This window comes from Betta splendens, chromosome 16, assembly GCF_900634795.4.
Source record: "Betta splendens chromosome 16, fBetSpl5.4, whole genome shotgun sequence".
Classification (NCBI taxonomy): Eukaryota; Metazoa; Chordata; class Actinopteri; order Anabantiformes; family Osphronemidae; genus Betta; species Betta splendens.
In genome coordinates, this window is record NC_040896.2 from 12,685,048 (window position 1) to 12,704,719 (window position 19,672).

A 19,672-nucleotide genomic window follows, 5' to 3' on the forward strand; every position below is an offset into this window, starting at 1 on the left:
CCCTGTTGTTTGTAATTAATTCCTTCCTTTCTCGCTGAAAATGATCAATTCCTGATCTATACGAGCTCCGATCTCGTGACAGCTCAGTAATTGCTCAGCTATTACATCTACAGGTTTAATTTAGTTTCAGCCGAAGGTGGACTTGAGACATCTACATCCGATATGATCAGGGTTCAGCAAACAACAGGAGTTTCATCATGAACCTGCCTCACCTTCCTTCCAATCCACAATTATCTCTGGAAGAACTGAACACACAACTCCACCTGTTTCACAATCAGCTTTGATGGAACAGCAGCTTTTGTCCAGTCCACTCAGTTTATTGTGGTGGAGCCAACACCTCCCCGGCTCCTTCACCCTCTGTGTCACTGTTGTGACTGATGTCTTTTCCAACCTGCTGCCCTCAGACAATTAAAAAGGAAAAGCTTCCAATCCTTTTGACCTTTACCTTGACTTGGCTGTTTCCACTAAACACACATGAAAACACACAGCGCTGACACCGCGGCTCCCACTCCTATTTTAGTCAAATCTCCTCACATATCCTCTCTTTTCTTCCAGTCTTTTAAAGGTATGCCTGGCTTTCTATTCTGATGTCATGACACGGACTTATGTAAGCTGGGAGGGGAGGGGGGGGGGGCATATTGAATGGCTCTTGCTGAACAAATTACATCTACAGCAGAGTAATGTTGATTTTAGCCCGATACTGATCTTAAACCAGCCTTAAATCTTCCCTGTTCTATTCAGGACACAGATTTAATCAGCAAACACACAATGTGGTAACATTACCACACAAATAAGAGGAGACAGAAATGCGTTGCATATTTTTATTACAAATCTCAGAAGCCACCTCCTGATACAAAGCTGAAGTAGAACAGCTCCCACACGTGAAACACAGTACTTAACTCAGTGACTGGTTATTTCTTGGAGCTTGTCCATCAGAATTCATCGAGGTTGCTCCTGGAGGAGCGTAGCCGTGTGAGCGTCGTCAGCACCTCCTGTGTCGGCCTGCTGCCCAGCTGTTTACCCCCTCGGCTCCTCACATTCACGGTTCCATTTTCCCTCTCTCTATCCCCTACCACTGTAGGGAAACGAGGAGCAACAAACGTGACAACATCAGGCGTGAAGCCAATAGTACATGATGTGGCCCCAGTTTTTATTCGTAGCCATTAATTGTTACCAAATATGTAGTTGTACTGGGCCAGCTGAGCAGAGCGAATCTTCTTATTTAAGGTTGCTCCCTGATCCTCATTTAAATCAGCCATGAAGCCAGCTTCACGGAACTGCCGGACCACCTTAACAGAGCAGAGGTTCTCCTGTTAAGACAGTTTTGTGCTAAAACAAAAACACATAAGAAAAGAAACAATCATCAAACAGGTTGCTGAAGCATCCTCGTAGACTGACCTGCCCGGCATATGACTCACTGTTGCCCCCCACAGGAACAACCATCACCTGCGCGGGGGACAGCCACAGCGGCCTGAATGGGGTAAACACAGAGAGGTGATGGGCTACAACACACCTGCAGGATCATTGGAATGCAACAGAAATTATTATTAACGCGTCTTCACCATTTCCCTCCAAAGTTTTCAGCAAGTATAGCTATCATTCGTTCCAGTGACCCCAGAACTGCTCGGTGGATCATGACCGGTCTGTGCCGCTGTCCATCTTGCCTAAAGTTCATACATCAAAGACAGAAACTGTGATAAAAGAGTGTTCATCTGTTTTGGTTCTACTACAGGTTTAATGGACAAAGAGTTTTCGCTGCCTGAAAATATTCAGACTGACGATCAATTACTGTAAATGTAGGAATGGAAAGAACTCACCCGACGTACTGAAGGTCAAATCTGATTGGCAACTGGAAGTCTAACTGGATTGTGGCACACTGGTGTTGTCTGCCCAGCGCGTCTTTAATCTGGATATCAATCTGTGATGGAGCATGTAGGAATGTGTTAACTTCTAGGCCTTGCATCTCCTCGCAGCCAAGATCAACAAATGCGAGTGGGATCATAAAGACACTGCTGGGGACAAACGGCATATTTGTGGTCAGTAATGGTTTCAAATGGGTTTCCAGAAGAAGCTGATCTAGCTAATTGTGGCTAACACACCCAGGCTGAATGGCTTTGGGGAATGTTTGTTTGTTTCATGGAACATGTTTGTATGCGTCTAACCCCGCCCTGACTTAACCTGCCTCCTACGAGCTTGATCATGAAACGTTTGCCTGAAGCAGATTTCCTCTTACTTATAAATATACATAAACATAAATATAGACAATGAAAAGGCTGCATAGAAAACTAAAGACACTCTCGAGTTACACAACTTCCAGTGTTTTTGTTGAATTATTTATTTTGTTACACCCATCCAGGGTTTTCAAAGTGTTCTGGTGGTTTAGGAAAATGCCAAGACCGTCATTTAGATGTCAAAATGTCAGATGTCTCTGCTTAACAAGTATTTTTATCACTGTCAAGCTGCCAGATAATTAGCAGGGACTCCGGCAAAGTGCGGCACCAAGTCAACAAATAGTCACAAAAACAGACACAAAAATGTGTTTTTCCACATTTGTCTGCTAGCGACATTCAATAACTGACTGAAAGGTACAAGAGCAGTATCTCGAATAGTTTAGACCTGTGTGTGTGTGTTCAGCAAGTCCGTCAATCTGACCTTTGGTCCATAGAATGCTCCGTCTCCAGGGTTCAACTCCCAACATTCGCCAAACTGCTGCAGACTCCTCTCCAGCTGCTGTGCTCACACACAATCACACCAGGTTAGAAGGTATAGTAGGTAATGTACATTATGATCATGCTGTCAACGCTTGTGTTGCGTCTAAAGAGGTATGTGAGGTTTGAACCATCATGCTCAGTTACACTCAAATGAGTCGGGTCTGAAACTGCAGGAAATCTGTGAATATGTCTGTTTACCTGCTCAGCATTATCCCATTGTTCAGGCTCCCCGAGGCACGGTGTGGGCCGTGTAGACAGGAGACAGTGAAAGGAAAACCCAAACACTTGATAAACGGTCCTCACAAAGTCCAAACATGCCACAATCTCTGCTTCCAGCTAGAAAAAAATGAAGGAACGAGAGTTTAACTAATGGGGTTAATCCAGCAAATGGCGTGAGAATGGAACTGTGGGAGTTAAATATCGACAGGTTGAAACATCAGCCTTTGCTTTGAAGCAACCAGCCTAAGACCACATGGAGAAGCCACTACAGACACACGTGTTGTGTGTACCTGCTCCGGTGTGCAGAAGATGTGAGCATCATCCTGGCAGAACCTGCGAACACGCGTGAGGCCTCCCAGCGCTCCGGAGTGCTCGTTGCGATGCAGTGCCCCGAAGTCGGCCCAGCGCAGCGGCAGCTCCCTCCATGAGCGAACGCGGTGCTCGAACATGAGACTAAGCACAGGACGGCAGTCAGGCACCGCTGAAACCAAGTGGTGAATACGGGAATGTGCACGCGACAGGTGCTCACCAGTGTGCAGGGCAGTTCATGGGCTTCAGAGAGTAGGTCTGCGAGCCCTCCGACGTCACCGTGAACATGTTCTCGCTGTAGTGCTCCCAGTGGCCCGAGCGCTCCCACAATGCAGTGCTGTACAGAGTTGGGGTCACAACCTCGGTGAAGCCTCGCTTGTGATATTCACTCTAAGAAAGAGGAGAATGAGTGACAGTAAACACGGTAACTATGTTTTCGATGGTTTAATGTGACTCATGCAGAGTTTTCAGTCCTTAATCACGGTTTAATCAGGAGCATACGTTCCATGACTGGAACAGTGCTATGAACCCAGAGAGCCATAAATATTTAGCAATTCTGTGAACGCCTTGAGAACTAAGCAAACATATAAATATACAGCACGTGTGCCACATTTGTTATAAAGCTTTACTAGAGAAAACTAAGTCATGTTATTGCAGCAAGTCTGTGTTCACCTTAATGAAGTCAGTGAGCGTGTTGTAGATATGAGCTCCTTTAGGTAGAAAGAAGCAACTGCCTGGACTGACATCATTAAAGAAGAACAGCTCCTGGTCCTTTGGAAAAACATGTACACAACTCATTTAGAACCATTACACACCATTTTCAGAATTTCACTTTCCCATCAGGTTTTCAGCCCTTTTAAGTCTCAGTTGTCATCTTACCGTCCCAATACGTCTATGGTCCCTTCTTTTGGCCACCTCCTGCTCCTTGTCCCACTCCTCCCTGTCCTTCTCTCCAGGAAAGGCAACACCTAAGAGGCGCATCAAACCTGGCGCCTCTGTCTGATTGGCCAGGGTCACAGGTGACAGCTGGGATGTTACAGAGGGAGATAGAGAACAGAAGAGAGGCAAAAGGGAGAGTGGTCAGTCGAAAGAGGAAGGGTGGCCCAATACAGGCGACAGAGGAAACAGGTTTATGAAAAACACAGCACCCTGCTGATGTTTCCAGCATGGCTGCCATAAAGTTCCATTCCTCCCATTTAAAGCCCAGTATAGAATCTCCCCCCTCTCCCTGTATCAATAAAGATGACACAAATTCCCTTTATGCAGAATGTGTCCCAGAGGACATATGGTTCCAGACAAGTTCAAATAAAATTTAACACTCAATAATTTGAAAAGGTTTGCCCAGCGTGATTTAAATGACATTAAAATGCATTGATTTTATCTTAATGTAGTACTATGAAGTAGTAAAAAAAGTAGCACTTTACTAGATGAGAGCAACATCAGTTAGTAGTTGAACACAAATTCAAGAAAATGACCACAAAGACCCTAACACACCTGAAGCATCTTGAAGACCTTGAGGAGGCCTGTGTGAGGGAGAAGGGGGCTGTTACAGACCCCTATGCTGTCTCCATACCTGAGTCACACAGATGAGATAAAAATTATCAGGTGATTTTATTATGAGAATTCATTAGTCATCTTTGTGTGTGTAAAACATGCCTGTATACTGAGATGGAGGGGCCGGTCATCTGCTCCTCTAGAAGCTGCAGTCTGAGCTTACTGAGCTGTGACAGGCCAGCACACAAAATACAGACAATAAGGGTCAATGGGAAGGAGCCCATCACATATCGCAAAGACAGATGTAAACACTCCATTAAATACATAAACTGGTAATAAAACAGAACATCCCCACTGACCTGAAAGAGCTCTCGAACCTCATCTGTTTTCAACTCCAGCCTGGACAGAGGAAGTCTGAGGCTGGCTGCCTCTTTACATTTACCCTCGACATCACTGAGCAACAAGGCACTGTAGGTAAACACATAAAGAGCAGTATAGAAGCTCTAGGAGTTAGAAATATGTAAAAAAAATAATGCAGCCAGAAACCAAGAGCCAAGAATAGGATCAATGTTAAAATCTAGTAAAAATTCATAAAAGTAGGTTTTCCAATATGTAGTGTAGGTGATATAAAAAGAGACAGTTGGCATTTTTAAAAGAGCAAAACTGTGCAAAAGTGAGAAAACGATAACCTGTGGTCCTTTGTTATGCAAGTTCACATGAATGACTCACCTGTTGTGCAGCAGATGGTCACAGTAAAAGCCAAGCTCTGATGCTCCCTCTCTGTACACCTCAGCTCCGAACGTCCCCTCCAACACCGCAGCGAGGACACACGCCCCCGTCCTCCATGCTGCCTACGGCCAAACACAACAAGTTGTGTGTAGGGATCTGAAGTTAACGTGTCCCAATTGTTAACGGAACAAACATTACCAATTTTCCCTCAGCTGTATCAAAGCCCAGAAACTGTAGTTCACAGTCCTCCTCTAGGGGCTGTCCAAGCTCCCAAACCTCTCCATTCACCTTACTCAGCAAAGCTCCCTTTGCCCTGCAATAACACAAGCAACATTACAGCGATACCACTAAATTAAAAGTCATCATTATAAACACGTTCTTGGTTCAAGTATTTACCGGACACTCTGAGCAACAAACAGTGGTGTGGTGACACCAGCTGTTCCCTTTACTTTTCGCCCATCACTGAGTTGGATACTAAGGGGCTTTTCCAAAGCTACAACTTTCTTGCCGTGTTTTTCCGTCAAGGACTCAAAGACTTGCAGCCGCTCAGATAAAGCTGAGGCTACCTTGAGGTGAAAAGGAAATATATAGGAAAGGGTCAAAAAACGGTGTGACATTTGACATATATCGCATATCTGCAGCACCCCTGGGATATGGATATCTACCTTGATAGATTATTGGTATTGATAATGAACAGTTACTAGTACTTTTTCAGATTTTTCAACAGGCTTTGACAAGATTTATATGAACTTGACTGTTCTAGCTGAGACTAGGTTTGGCTATAGACACATTCTACACTGCAGTCTTTCCTTCTGATAATAAATTCAATCCTAGCCTCTAGTTTTTAATACATCTAAACCTCACTGACCAAAATTATGTTAAAGCATAATCTTAGTGAAATAAGGAATTATATTATGACTCATATGTCTGTGTGTACCTTACCACTACCTACCCTACCTTGTTAACTCACTAATAGTAGTGTCCACCAATAACTACCTGCAGTAGTGCAGTAGTAAGGAAACCATGTGATGAAGTTTGGGTGTATTTTACTACTTAATGGCTGCTCTAAGTCAAATTAGTCAAAGTATAAGTCAGGCCACTTCATTCTCTAAACTTAAACTTTAAAGACTGAAAAAATAACTTATATGTTTAGGTCACATACAGTATTTGCTGTTAATAATTGAACTTTAGTTTTTGTGAGAGTTGAAAATTGTTGTTTTCCAGGTGTTTTTGTCAGGTAGCAGATAAAGGTATTTTATGCCAAGAGAGACAGAGAAGCCCACAGTTGTGAAGAGTAGATTTGACTGTTTTTAGACATATTTGTCAATCAGCTGGTCAATAGAGAGACTAAAGCTTTCCTCAATTAAGGGGAAAATTTATATCAAAGCAAAGGAAACGACAGGTTTCAAATTATGAAGAGTCAAGTCTAACTACATGCAGTTTGGAAGAAACATCACGAACTGTTCCACGCCTACTTTCCAAACTCAGCAACATAAGCTGCAGCTCGCTCTCACTCACTCACTCACGGTGGCTAACGTTAGCTTAGCTACTGTCCTGCAGTACAAGCAAACGTACACACCTTGCTGTACGTCCTTTGCGTCACAACTCGCGCGCGCGCTGCCGACGTACAGAAAACCAGACTGAACAGCTGTGTCGCGGCCATCACCAACACATCTGTTAAAAGAACGCTTTCATTTCTAAATACCCCACTATACTGTCCCCTTCTCTGTACGCGGCCATAACAGCGGAAGTACCGACGGGGACAGCGGTGGTGACGTCAGCGGGAAACGTGACGCCCTTGAGGAGCGGCGTGCGCATCCCCGAGAGTCTACACGGGAGCGAGCTTCAGGGAAGCTGCGCATGAACAAAGTGGAACATCTGCAGTTATAACGGCGGCTGGCGAGTAAAAACCGGTAGCCGCGAACACTCGGCTCACACACTTCACACAGGATTAACGAACACTCACGACAGGTGACGCACAACACAAGCCATCAACGATCACAGCTCTGAAAGATTTCACGGACCTGCTGCACCACGACGGGCTGAACAGCAGCCAGTGAGCTCCTCAATGTGTTCGGTAAATAAAGTGTGCTTCAGATCAGCCGCCAAGTGAAAGCAAAGCATAGCGTGTCAATAACAACCCATTTATCTGTAGCTGCAGTTCAAGCAACAAAAGGCCAATTTCCACGAAATACCTACTATTAACAAGCAACGTGGATAGTTGTAGAAAAGCAGTTTAGAACCATAATTTACAGAAAGTGCACCTGTCACGCAGTGTAACTTGAAAATTCCTAACTATCGCTTTCAAACAAGGTCGTTTGTTTACATTTCAAACGGTAAACAGATGCCCTACAATAAAACCTTCAGTACTCCACACCCGCCGCTTGGGGGCAGTGCGAGACTTTAGGAAGGAGCGTGGCTTCTTAATATAGTGCAGTGGTCGAATGTAAATATACACTGGTATATCTTACGTAATATCCTAATTTACGTAAGTAGCCTTCAGAGAAGTGAGTATTATTAACGTTTCACCATCCTAAATGTTTCCTTATGAGTAGAGTTGTCAGGTTAGCTGAAGGAAAGCTGCAACGCTACACATGTATGAGAATGTATTCAGTATTAAAGGCTGCTCTTTTAACGACAAATTACTGGAACTAAGTACTGGAAAAACTGCATGTTAAAAAGATATCAAATGTAAAATTTAGGTGAAAGGCTGGTGCACACAAATGTGAAACATCATGTCAACCTTAAAGGACATTAAATATAGAATACAATTTTGTCAAAGTGGGGTTACGAAAAACTGGACAGACATCACTTGTATTGTATTGAGTTCATCATGGCTGCTCCAGTGGTTCTTTTTAAAATGATAAATACCAGAAAAAAAAACAATAACTAAGTCCCTGCCTGGAAAAACACCGACTCCTTACAGTGGTGCAGTTATTATGACAGATATGAGGTCAATGGATGCAGTCCATAACATCACTGGCAAACACTGTCTGAGAAGACTGTGAAGTGCCCTGCAAATAAAGAATGTATGCATCTTTTCACCGTAAAAAATAACCCCTGCATAATGTGTGTAAATTTATCACACCAGAAAAGACTGGACACTCAAACAGTGGTGATATAGCATCATTGATGAGCACAGCAGTCAAAGCAATTGAACTTATAAAATATACACAAACCATCTACTGTCACTTCTTTAGTCAGTTTCTCAAAAAAGGTTGACTTAAGGTCAAGATAAACAGATATTAGTTACAGGGACAAAGTAATGAACTTGGAAAATGCTCAGAAGAGCATAAAGATGTTCATAACAATCAATATAGATTTGTGTGGACACGGCAAACTGAGTTTGGGAGAAAACTGAATGTGATGTAGGCAAGACAACAGACACAGTTACAGACTAGTGTTAACACCTGTTAAAACATCAGAAATCTGTGATTGTGTGCAAACACTGCAGTGACAATTACGCTTTGTTACATTTTTACAATGTATTTAACAACTGTATCCAATATGTTTTGCAAACTCTTAATGTGTCTTAAGTAACTAGACTTAAAGCTTAACTTGTAAGTGATGTAAGAAAGTAACACACACTCCGTGATCAAAGAGACAAGAGGCTCAGACTGCGCCTTTCACGTGTGAGCACAGCAAATCAGCATGATATAGGACAGACATTCTGCAATCATTTCTGTAGAATCAGGCCTTTGTATCCCCAGACCTGTGGAGAAGGTACAGAAGTGTTTTTGGGAAAAAAAAAAAAAAAAAACATGTGACAACCTGGGCTCAAGGGCAAAATAAAAGAGAGGAAAAAAAATCTGAGAAAAAAAAGGGACCAAATTCAGATAAGCATTTAAATTAAGCATTTTCTAAACATTTTTAACAGCACAAATACTTCTGGTATCCCAGTATGATCTGTGGGTGGTGTTGCAAAGGAAACACACGTCTAATGTGTGTCTACTAGAAATAAATAGCGCAGAAACTAAATGCTTTGAATGTTACTGAATGAGAAAACAACAGCTGCCAAGGTAAATGAAAACACATGAAAGCACATCCAAATGGTGCAGAAAACGAAAACTGTGCAATTCAAGTGATGAATTGTAACCAACCAAAATACCCCCCCATTGATTTTATTCAAGTCAGTACACGATGAAGCCCAGCGAGACTGTGGCTCAACGGTAATTCCGCCACCCGCCTGCATCCACTACGGAGTCAGTGGTGAGTCAGTCTAACTTGAAGCGGAAATAAAAATAGATAATTATCTTCACCCTCCTCTTCTGTGTGGTGGGTTCTAAAGGAGAACAGATACATCAGAGAAATTCTTCTGACGCTAAAACTTAGCCAAGGCCTCGATCGCAGCAAAGATAGGTGTGTGAGTGACGATCAATGTCTTCGTTTACAGAAAGAAGAGGAAAAAGCTGTATCATCTCAGTTTTTATATTCACAAGCTTAGAAATATACAGTATGCGGGACAGAAGGGGAGAAACGTTGAGCAGAAGAATATTATTTACAGCAGATTCTCTGAAAATATGAACAAGTGTTAACCTCAGCTGCAACACAAATCACTCCAAACGAGACATACTCTATTAGTGTGAACACACACACGCACACGCACACGCACGCACGCACGCACGCACGCTCAGGGAGGAAAGGATTATTTTGGAACCTACTTAAATAAGTTCAAAACTTTTAAAAGGAGTAGTTTGACATATGGTAATTAGCCTTCCTGCTGAGCGTTAGGTGGCATATCTGGAGCTAGGGATAGAGGACATCTTCGAAATACTGGGACCAGAGGCAGAGACTGTGAGCCTGGCTCTGTGGAATGGGAACAGCGTTAACCTGCCTTTCGCGGCTAGGTGGGGAGCTTACTGGAGTCAATGCAAAGAGATTTGCTAATCACAGTCACAGTGTCTGGGCTGGAAAATGTAGACACATTAGTGACCTGTAAAACCACAACTTGCCATTTTTTTTACACTTCAGTCAATATTCCTTGTGAACACAGATTCAGGCTATCACGTTTCGGTTTCCATCATTAGGCTAAACCTGCAACTTGCTGCAGAGTGAGATCTGTTTCTAAGCATCACTCAGCAAGAAAGCAAATAACAATTAGTTTTGGTTTCTTACCCTCTTCATCCCATAGGACTCAGACTTTTCTGTTTTGCTCTCTCTCCCTCGCTTTCTCTCTCTCTCATTTAAAGTAACTCAAATGACACAGGTAGGCAAACTCTAAATGAGATCTACTTTCATTTCTACTTGAACTATCTGACTTGATTCTATGGATATCCCATTGCACCAGATCTAATAAAACTTGTATTGTGTATGGATATATGGATAAAAGAGATCGATTGAGGATTGTTACACAACACTATGCACTATGTAACTAATAATCTCTTAGCTGTACTGTGCAGTGTAAGACTGGCTGCCTATCTAGCTGAAGCACAAAGATTTAATCAGCTATTTACAGAAGTTTTAATTCTAGCTAATTGACAGAGTAAATATATCTGGGCTCATACCAGCGGGGCTAACACACACACTGCGCTTCTAGATGTGTGGCTTGCACTTCTCATTCAGCTCGTCACTTCAGTAGCGTGGGGGTAGGAAGGGTCTCTTCTGCGAATGATGGAAGGGACCACCTGTAAATGGAGGACCAGGCCTCTTGCCCCCACGGAACCCTCCCATGCGGACAGCTTGGTTATGCTGCTGAGAAGGGTTTCGACCACGTAGCAGAGGTCTCTGTGGGATGGGAACAGACATGATTGGGGGTCGAGGACTGGGCAAAGTGAGGAGGGGAACAGGGTTTGAGGTTTGCTTGCGGGGCTGTACTGGGGGACTAGTAGGGGCCTTCTGGTGAGTGGCAGTGGACTGAGCAGCTAAGCGAGTAGGAGCAGTATCAACTGCTGGAGAATTAGGTGTGGAGGGAGAAGGTGTGGAGGATGTGGGAGAGGGAGTGGGGGAGGGAAGAGGCAGATTTAGAGGCTCCTTCACTCTGCCCAGTAAAGGTGGAGGAACACCAGGGGTACCTGGGCGGTGCAGTGGGGGTGCATGGCGAGGGACAAAAGACTCTTTAACCGTGCCAGGACGGGGAAGCTTAGGGGGCTCGCCTAGCAACGATGTCATGATGGGTGGAGGGACCACTTTGTTTCCTCTGGAGCCCATCCCGCCTCGCTCTGCACTTTCAGGTCTGACAGGTGGAGGAATTGAGAGTGGGCGATCAACAGGGACCAAAACACCCCCCACCATGACGGCAGAGGGCACAACGGGATGGGTAGGTGGAGGCGAGGGACGCCGTGGTAAAGGAGGTGGAGGGGGTCGGGGGATAGGTGGAACATTGCTGAAAAAAGGCGATGAAGGAGGAGGGTGCTGGTGATGGAGGTTGTCTGTGTGGTAGGGCATTTGAAACTGAGGCTGGGGTGGAGGGTGTGAGTGAGGATGAGATAGAGAAGGGTGAAGATGTGGAAGAAGAAGATGTGGAGGAGGAGGAGGCATAGGGGGGGTCATGTCCTCGGTGCCTGCCTGGACAATGAGAGGTGGGGGGACAGTGTGGGGTGAAGGAGGCTGCGCTTCCATATATTCCTCCTGTTCATACCACATCGCTCCCCCTGGCCGACCACCAGCTCCTCCCCCTCTACGGGAGCCACGGCCAATCATGCGGATGCTCTCCACTGTCTTGATACGCTCTCCAGCAAGGGGGCGGTTAGAGTAGCCTAGAGTTTCGATGGGAGCACCTTCAGTGCAGGGTGACACCAGTGTTTCAATTCGATGATACTGGCCCTGTTTCCCATCTACACCTGAAGACTCGTGATTTTTGCCCCTGTCCTTTCCACTTAGACCTCCATCATCTGAGCCTGTGCTTGCTTTACGAGACAGTCTTTGGTCTCCCATTGCTCTGTTGTTTCCCATCACTCTTAACTGGCCATGATGTCCATCTTTCTTACCCCTCAGGTCATTACCAGGGGAGGAGACTTGTTTTCTCAGTTTCTTTGCTTCATCATCTTTTAGTTTTGTACTGCTCTTTTTCCCACTTCCATAACGAGAAGAGGATGAAGAGCCAAGGAAATCTCCATCATTGTTGCTGCCAGATGGGGTGATCACAGCATCCCAAGGTTCACTGCGGTAGGCTGTAGGTGAGAGGTTATGACCTCCAGATGGCCCTAAAGATTCTGGCATACTCCCTGGCGTGTCCATTATTTCATCTTGGGTTGGTGTGCCTGCTGCCTCATCTCTCACTGGGGTCCCATCCACGCCATCAGGACTGGCATCACCTAAAGCAAGGCTAAAACCTGGATTACCCTGCAAGAAACTGTTGATTTTTGACTCAAGGCTAGGAGGAGAAACAGAAGGAGCTGAGGGTCGAGGAGGGGGTGGTGGAGGAGGTGACAGCTGTCTCTCCTTCTCCCAGTCTCTGGATCTCCCAGGTGTGTCACTTTTCAGATTGTTGCCTACAGTGGGTAACGTTTTTGGGGTGGTTGGGGTGACTGGAGTTTTAACGGCTGATGTTTCTGGGGAGGTTCGGGTAGAAGCAGTAGAGGAGGTGTTTGTCACACTTTGGAAAAAAGAAGACAAACCTGAGACACAATAAAAATAAGAGCATTAGTGTCTCGCAAAAACATTTCCAAATAAATACACATGGGGCACATTGTCTTTCACCTGGTGTATTTGTTTTAGACAAAGCATTGAGAATCCGTTCGGGTGTGATATCTACTCGTGAAAGGATGCTGGCCAGAGCAGGACTTGGAGAGCTCACTTTGGCTGCTGTTTGGCCAGAGGAGACGGTCGGTGTTCCAGGAGATGGCCGTGGGGACGGACTAGCTGCTGCAAAGTAATAGAGAGGGCATCAAAAACATTACTCAATATTACTCATAACTAAAACAAATTGCTGTATACAACAAAAGCTATTTAAATCTTCCCCCAACCAAACACACCAGTAGTCTTCATAGCAGATGTGAGGGAGCTAAGAATGGAGCTGATCTTTCCCAAGTCCACTTTTGCCAGATTGACTCCCAAAGGGGTGGTTGGAGTACCCGGAGTAGTAGCAGAGGTGGGAGTCACTGGGGTAGCTGAAACAGCAGCAGTAGCACTGGTCTTGGGAGCTTTTGTCGGTGTGGTTGGAAGCTTTGATGCAACATCTGACTTATTTGTCTTTGTAGCAGCTGCAAAAGTCTTGTCTTTCTTTTCATCTGCTCGTAAGAACAATTCAAAGTATTCATAGATTATTAAATGTGACTGAATGCTAAAATTGGTCAACATCTAAAAATATGCAACACTGTAGTGACTCACCCGCTGCCGCAGCAGAGTCACGCTCCTCATCAGACATATCCATGTCCTCCATGTCTCGGTTGTCACTCGGTATTTCTCCTTCATCCATGGCCTTGCCGTCTAGCTCCGGATCCACCTGGGCTCTGCTTCCCCCCAGTCCCACGAAGGGCGAGTCAGAACCAGTGGGGGAGGGAGCATCTTCAGAGGGCGAGGGAATAGGAGAGTCCTCGGGTCCTGGTAAAGTTGACTTGAGGGAATCCAGCTTTCTTTTCAGACTGGCCACACGGTTGGCAAAGGCGTTGTATGCCTGAGCAAATTGGCAGAGGAAGAAATGGAATGAACGACTAAATATGTGGTTCCAGCCAGCTTAAACCTATTCTCTATTACACTTACAGCAAACTGATGACTTTACAGTAAATTTCTAGGTCATAATTTTGATAATGCATTTTCTTCTTTCTCTACTGAGGTTTTTAGCATAAATCTGATATACATTAAATGGCCAACATTTTCAATCAGTTTTGCAATAGTGCCTTCTAAGCATCACTGAAAAAATATGATGTAATTTAACACAACACTCACGTTGGCCACAATCTTAACCTCCTTGTACTGCATCTCATAGAAGATGTCTGCGTTTCCCAAAGCTTCCAGCAGAGGTGGTCCTGTTTTCAACTCTTTCTCCAAGAAGCTGACAAACTCCTGGAGCTTCAGGCTGCCATCCTCAAAGTCATTCACAAACTTGTTGCCTCCTGCCTTGTCTACAATAGGAGACAGATGCCAGTTAAAAAATGTTTTACAAGGTTATATTATACTGTGTGTGTGTAGTTAAGCACCGTCAATATCTATACATCTATATCTATAGATCTGTAGGCACCTTCTCAGGAGATGTAATCATAATACTTCTTTATAAAACATTTAAGACCTTCGAAATAAATGCCTGCTAATTTCAATTTTGTAATATCTGACAATCCATCTGACCTTTAAGCCTCTTTAGGGCCTCTGTGCTGCAGACATCCACCCGGAGAGCTGCCAGTTGCTTCTCCCTAAACTCCTCTTCTGCAACAGCTCGCTTATGTCTGGACAACTGTTCAATGAGGGACTGTGGCTAGAAAAAACAAAGACAAACAGCACACATGAAAAAGCAAACAGGTAACAGATCATCATTCTGATACATGTGTTGCATGGCGTGCAGATACAGATATCTAACATTACAAAAGACAGAAGAATGACTTACAGTGAACTCTGCTACAATCTTGGATTTGAGGGCTGTTTTGGTGTTGGATGTAGCTAGAGAACAAAAGGTAAAACAAACATTAAATATGCACTTTAAATTGTATAAAATAATTATTAGCATTGTCATTTTGATGCTGTAAACTAAAAATCGAATGCCCACTGACCATTTGCAGTTTGTGTTTCCTTTTCTTTTTCCTTTTCCTTCTCCTTTTCCTTTTCCTTCTCCTTTTCTTTTTCCTTTTGCTTCTCTCGCTCCTTTTCTTTTTTATTCAAGCCGGCTTTAAACTGGGCGATGACTTCTTCAGGATATATACTCCTCTCCTCCCAAATTGTAAAGATTCTCTCCACTGACTTACGGACCTTTCCATCTCTGAAAAAGGAAAATAAGGACACAACAGGTCACATCTCAGTACTAACAGAGTAGAGGAAACATTCATCATCTGTGACTCAAACATTTACTTCACCAGACAGGGTCACACAAATTAAAACAATAAAAAAAATTAAAATTTATTAAATCATACCAAAAGCAAATTCCAACAATGAGTACTCACTTGATGAGTTGGACGGCATTTGGAAGTACATCGCCAAAGGATGAACGAAAAACAATGGCGTTCTTTCTTTTGCAGTTTTGTATAACATCATTCGCAAGGTAGAAAAGATTCAAGCGGTGATTGTTGTCAGCTGAAAAACAGAACAGAGAGTAAAAAAAGCTGATAAAATCTTTGGGTAAATGGGTTTGAGACCAAGAAAACCACACAAAAAAATAATAATAATACAGTAACAATCCCTCAAATTGAATGCAACCTTATTATTCTGATCAAAATCTGTAGTTTGAGAAGACACTAGCTGGAATACTAGCTAGAAACCCATATGACCCTACAAACATTAGGTAAGGTCAATGTTCAAACAACAGCCACAACAAAATTTATACAAACACCAAGAGTTCAGCTCATTGCACAAACTGCGTTGTTTGTGATTTACAATATTACATTAGTCTAAACAATGATAACAACTAGAGATACACATGTTGGTTGCAGATAAAATGCAGACACCTGATACCATTCAAACCTGACCAAAGTTACATTAGGTGTAATTTTATGGTCTGGAACCCCAAAAACATCCAACAACCTCAGAGTCTGAACAGCCACAAAGACAGAAAACAACTAATAAAGCTATGTAACTTAGAAATATCCATCCATCTTCTTAACCGCTTACTCCGTAACCCGTGTGGGGTCGCGGGGGGTTCTGCAGACAATGGAAAGTAACCAATTAACCTAACCGCATGTCTTTGGACCATGGCAGGAGAACCCGGAAAGAACCCACAAGAACATGCTTACTCTACACAGAAAGACACACGGGCTGATAACATGTACTTAAAAATGTCAACTATTTTTAATTTTGATATTTGATAATCATATGCGTATTTGTTAAGCCATTTAACAACAACACAACATTCAACACAACAAAGTGCTGAACAGATTAAAACAGTGCACAAGGGGCAGACATGCTGGAGTCAACTGTTCGCTGTCAACTGGGCAAAGGGTGTTGAACGCCCTGGACAGGCCACGAGTCGATCACAGGGCCACATATAGAGACAGACAATTTAGACTCTCCTGTCAACAGAACTGCGTATGTTTGGACTGTGTGAGGAAACCAGAGTACCTGAAGCCATGCCACAGCGAAAGGCACAACAGTGCTTAATTCAACTGTAGCATTTTCACATGATGAGAATGTACACTACTACCAATGATTGAAACAAATCTCTGATCCATTGTAACAAACTGCCAGTGCCTTACTAGAAGAATGTCCAACAAGATCATCTACCAAAAAAAAAACAATTAAGACTCAGGAACGTTTTCTTTGCAACAAATACTTCACAAACAGCACATACTGTAGGTGTGGATTGATTTACAGAGTCTTTGTGTGTCTTTTTGTAAATGGTTAGGATTTATAATCTGAAATAAAATGAAAAACAATACCAAAATGCAAAATGTCTGAAAATTAGGAGAAAAAAAAACTAGCAGGGTATGGATACATTTTCATGTTTATATCCTGCTAGACATTTTGAGAAAAGGCCAAATACATCATAGCCAACAGTGAGAGATCAATGGTGATGAGTAGACTGCCTCTTGGCTAGCATGTGACCGGGATCCATCAAAACAAATCTGGGCAGTGAGCACATGGCAGTTCATTGTGTAGTGTCAGCATAAGCCTTTATCATCCCCCTGCCCCACCTTTAGCTTTGCTCTTCCCTCATCATGTTGGAAATTAAACAAACAGCCCTGTAATGATAAAAAATAACTAATTGATCATCATTTGAGTCAGCAAACTTCACGTTTGAGGCTGCTGAAAATTCCAGTCAATAGTGTCCTTAATAAAATATATCTGTGTTAATTTGTTCAAACACTAATTTTTCAGTAATTTATTATTTATATAATTTATATAATTTACTGTTCTCATGAGTGTTGGCCACAACTCGTACACGTACATGTTCCAATTTACAATCCAGTTACAAATATTAAGTACATAACCTGACAGAATCCAACAAAACAAAACATTTCAAGAATATAAAATATATCTGGCAGATCCATGTGCAACTCTATAGGTAGCTACCAAATCCATGCAAGCAACTGCAGATCATGTGCTAAGTTAACCTGGAAATAGTTTCAAGTTAATGTCACTTCCTATCTCATGTTACATGTTAGTTACCTCTTTAACGTAGCTACTTGGAGTAACACCTTTAATCTTTTGGCCTCTACAAAATTCTTATGGTATTTTTTCTCCTGTTTTATGGCTATTTGCTTAACTAAAAACCTTCTTACTGCTTCCATATTTGCCAGCAGGATAAAGGAAAATACTATATGGTCATTCATACAAGATTAAAGTAGTGGATAAACAATAAATAAGTTTAACAGATTACGCTTGCAATATGCAATATACATTTGAAGCACTATCAAACACAAATAACACTATTCTGTCCTCTGTTTATGGGTATCTAGTGTCCATCGACCCGACCCTAAATACTGACTTAATGTTATGACAGCAGAAATACCACATATAGTGATAAACTGACACACATTGGCCCATAGCACTGACATATACCAACAAAAACGATCACAACCAGGCATTGTCGTATACTGCAAACCAACAAATAAAATACTGTAGTTGAAGCTTGACTTAAACATAATAATTTATCAGGCAAAATGGAGAATTGTGAGCGAACACTATTCTCACTGTGTTCTGTTAAACGACCGCAAACACTAATAAGGCTACACCAACCTGCCATTACAGTCAGCTGACTTATTGAGGATCCACCTCTTATCACTAGTTACAGGATTTCAAGAGCTAAATGCTAAACTAACAAAACCTCACAAGATGTAGCTTTAGGGAGAAAATACAGACAACGAATAGAAGTAGAAATAAAACTGCGAGTTTGTTATTAGAGTGATACAGAGTTGTAGATTAACTGACTGTTAGTTAAGTAAAAGTAGCAATACCATAGTGTACAAATAGTCAAGCAAACATCTGCCAATGTACTTGAACATATATTTAAATGTAATTAAAACAAACGTGAAGGAGTGCTCAGTAAGCACAAAACTATAGACTTAGCTAATACATAAAATCATACACATCTTAGATGAGGCTAACTTACATAGTGCTATAAAGTTTTAACTTTTTTTTAGTTTAATAATTACATTTATTGTAGCATATAAAAGTATCTAGAATTAAAAAAACAATGTTTTGACGTGTGAAAAGATCTCACTATTTTTTCTGTGCATGTCTCGATCGTTAGAACGTGTGAAGCACATTTACTCTCTACACTCATGGCTCGAACAGGTGCTTCACATTTGTCATTCTAAAAGTTCTGCGTGTATTTACAGTGTAAATTTAAAACTGGCTCCTCAGGTGCAACCTTTGACTAATCTGTGAAGTTGCTGTCATACATTGTTCACGTGTGTTTCGCCCGAGTGTTGTTTTTATAGTTTTATTTCTTCACATCCCTGCATGTCAAACCGCTACCACAACTAAACCGGACCGTCTTTATCCACTGAGTGAGAGAAGAGTCCCGATCCAGACTAAACAACAACAGATCCAGCACTGCAATGCAGTGCATTGCGTGAAAAGGCAGGTTCGGTGTTCCCAGGCCCGAACCTCAAGAGGCCCAACTGTAAACACAGCTCGGAGTTAACTTAGTCCGTCACTATCAGCGAGACGTTAGCCTCGCTGCTTTAGCCTCGTTTTAAGTAGCAATTTATTTTAAGCAGTACACTCGAATATAGATTAAAATACTGCTTATTATCACGCCCATGTTGTTTCATATTGTACCGAATCATCCTGCATTTCATAAAACTACAAGTAACTATAGCAGCGATTAATAAGCTTATGACAGAAATGCATCTGAATTAGCTAAAGTAGGCTAGCTAGCCAGTTAGCTTCAGCGCCAAGCTAGCTACTCACATTTCTTGAGCCACTTCATCCAGTAGCGAACTACAAGGCCGTGGTGCCGTTTGTTTTCAATGCACCAAGACGAAAGTCCTTGAATTGACTCCATAGTGTTGGATACTCCTTGAAACCGTCGGTCCAAAGACGCTTCTAGAGCAGCGTTGGAGCTGCGGACTCCGTGGCCACTTGCAGCCCCAGAACCAGCCGCCATCTTTCCAGCTCTGTCTTCTGGTCCGCTCGCTGCTAGTGGGGATGAAAGAGCTAACGTAACGAGAAGGAGCGGGTCAAAA

At 42.9% G+C, this 19,672-nt stretch overlaps 1 protein-coding gene across 4 annotated transcripts; it reads right to left on the reverse strand.

Annotated features, from left to right (window-relative positions):
* Positions 1–807: 807 nt before the first annotated feature.
* Positions 808–19,654, reverse strand: LOC114843748 (threonine--tRNA ligase 1, cytoplasmic-like). Of its 4 annotated transcripts, none has more exons than XM_029130583.3 (18): positions 10,967–11,167; positions 5,859–6,028; positions 5,661–5,775; positions 5,463–5,584; positions 5,093–5,201; positions 4,896–4,960; positions 4,734–4,812; positions 4,119–4,265; positions 3,912–4,010; positions 3,460–3,629; positions 3,221–3,383; positions 2,910–3,047; positions 2,653–2,730; positions 1,818–1,918; positions 1,563–1,664; positions 1,399–1,471; positions 1,175–1,289; positions 808–1,075 (listed from the first exon to the last, which is right to left on the reverse strand). In XM_029130583.3, the coding sequence occupies exons 1-18, from the start codon at positions 11,018–11,020 to the stop codon at positions 933–935; spliced, it is 2,043 nt and encodes a 680-aa protein (XP_028986416.1). In that variant the 5' UTR covers positions 11,021–11,167; the 3' UTR covers positions 808–932. The 4 variants fall into 4 exon arrangements, 3 of the variants coding, with proteins under 3 accessions (XP_028986416.1, XP_028986415.1, XP_028986414.1); XM_029130582.3 differs by having other exon boundaries at positions 7,042–11,032; XR_003783624.2 differs by lacking the exons at positions 808–1,075; positions 1,175–1,289; positions 1,399–1,471; ... (11 more) ...; positions 5,463–5,584; positions 5,661–5,775 and adding exons at positions 13,101–13,265; positions 13,376–13,630; positions 13,731–14,016; ... (4 more) ...; positions 15,491–15,620; positions 19,398–19,650 and having other exon boundaries at positions 5,888–6,028; positions 10,967–13,018.
* Positions 19,655–19,672: the final 18 nt, after the last annotated feature.

What these genes read in the sequence shown, in the direction of transcription:
- LOC114843748 (XM_029130581.3), bottom strand. Translation starts at nt 19,593, where the DNA reads ATGGCGGCTGGTTCTGGGGCTGCAAGTGGCCACGGAGTCCGCAGCTCC. An exon ending in TGACTCTGCTGCGGCAGCGG is followed by an intron (nt 13,631 to 13,730) that starts GTGAGTCACTAC and finishes TCTTACGAGCAG; the next exon opens with ATGAAAAGAAAGACAAGACT. An exon ending in GTCTAAAACAAATACACCAG is followed by an intron (nt 13,019 to 13,100) that starts GTGAAAGACAAT and finishes ATTGTGTCTCAG; the next exon opens with GTTTGTCTTCTTTTTTCCAA.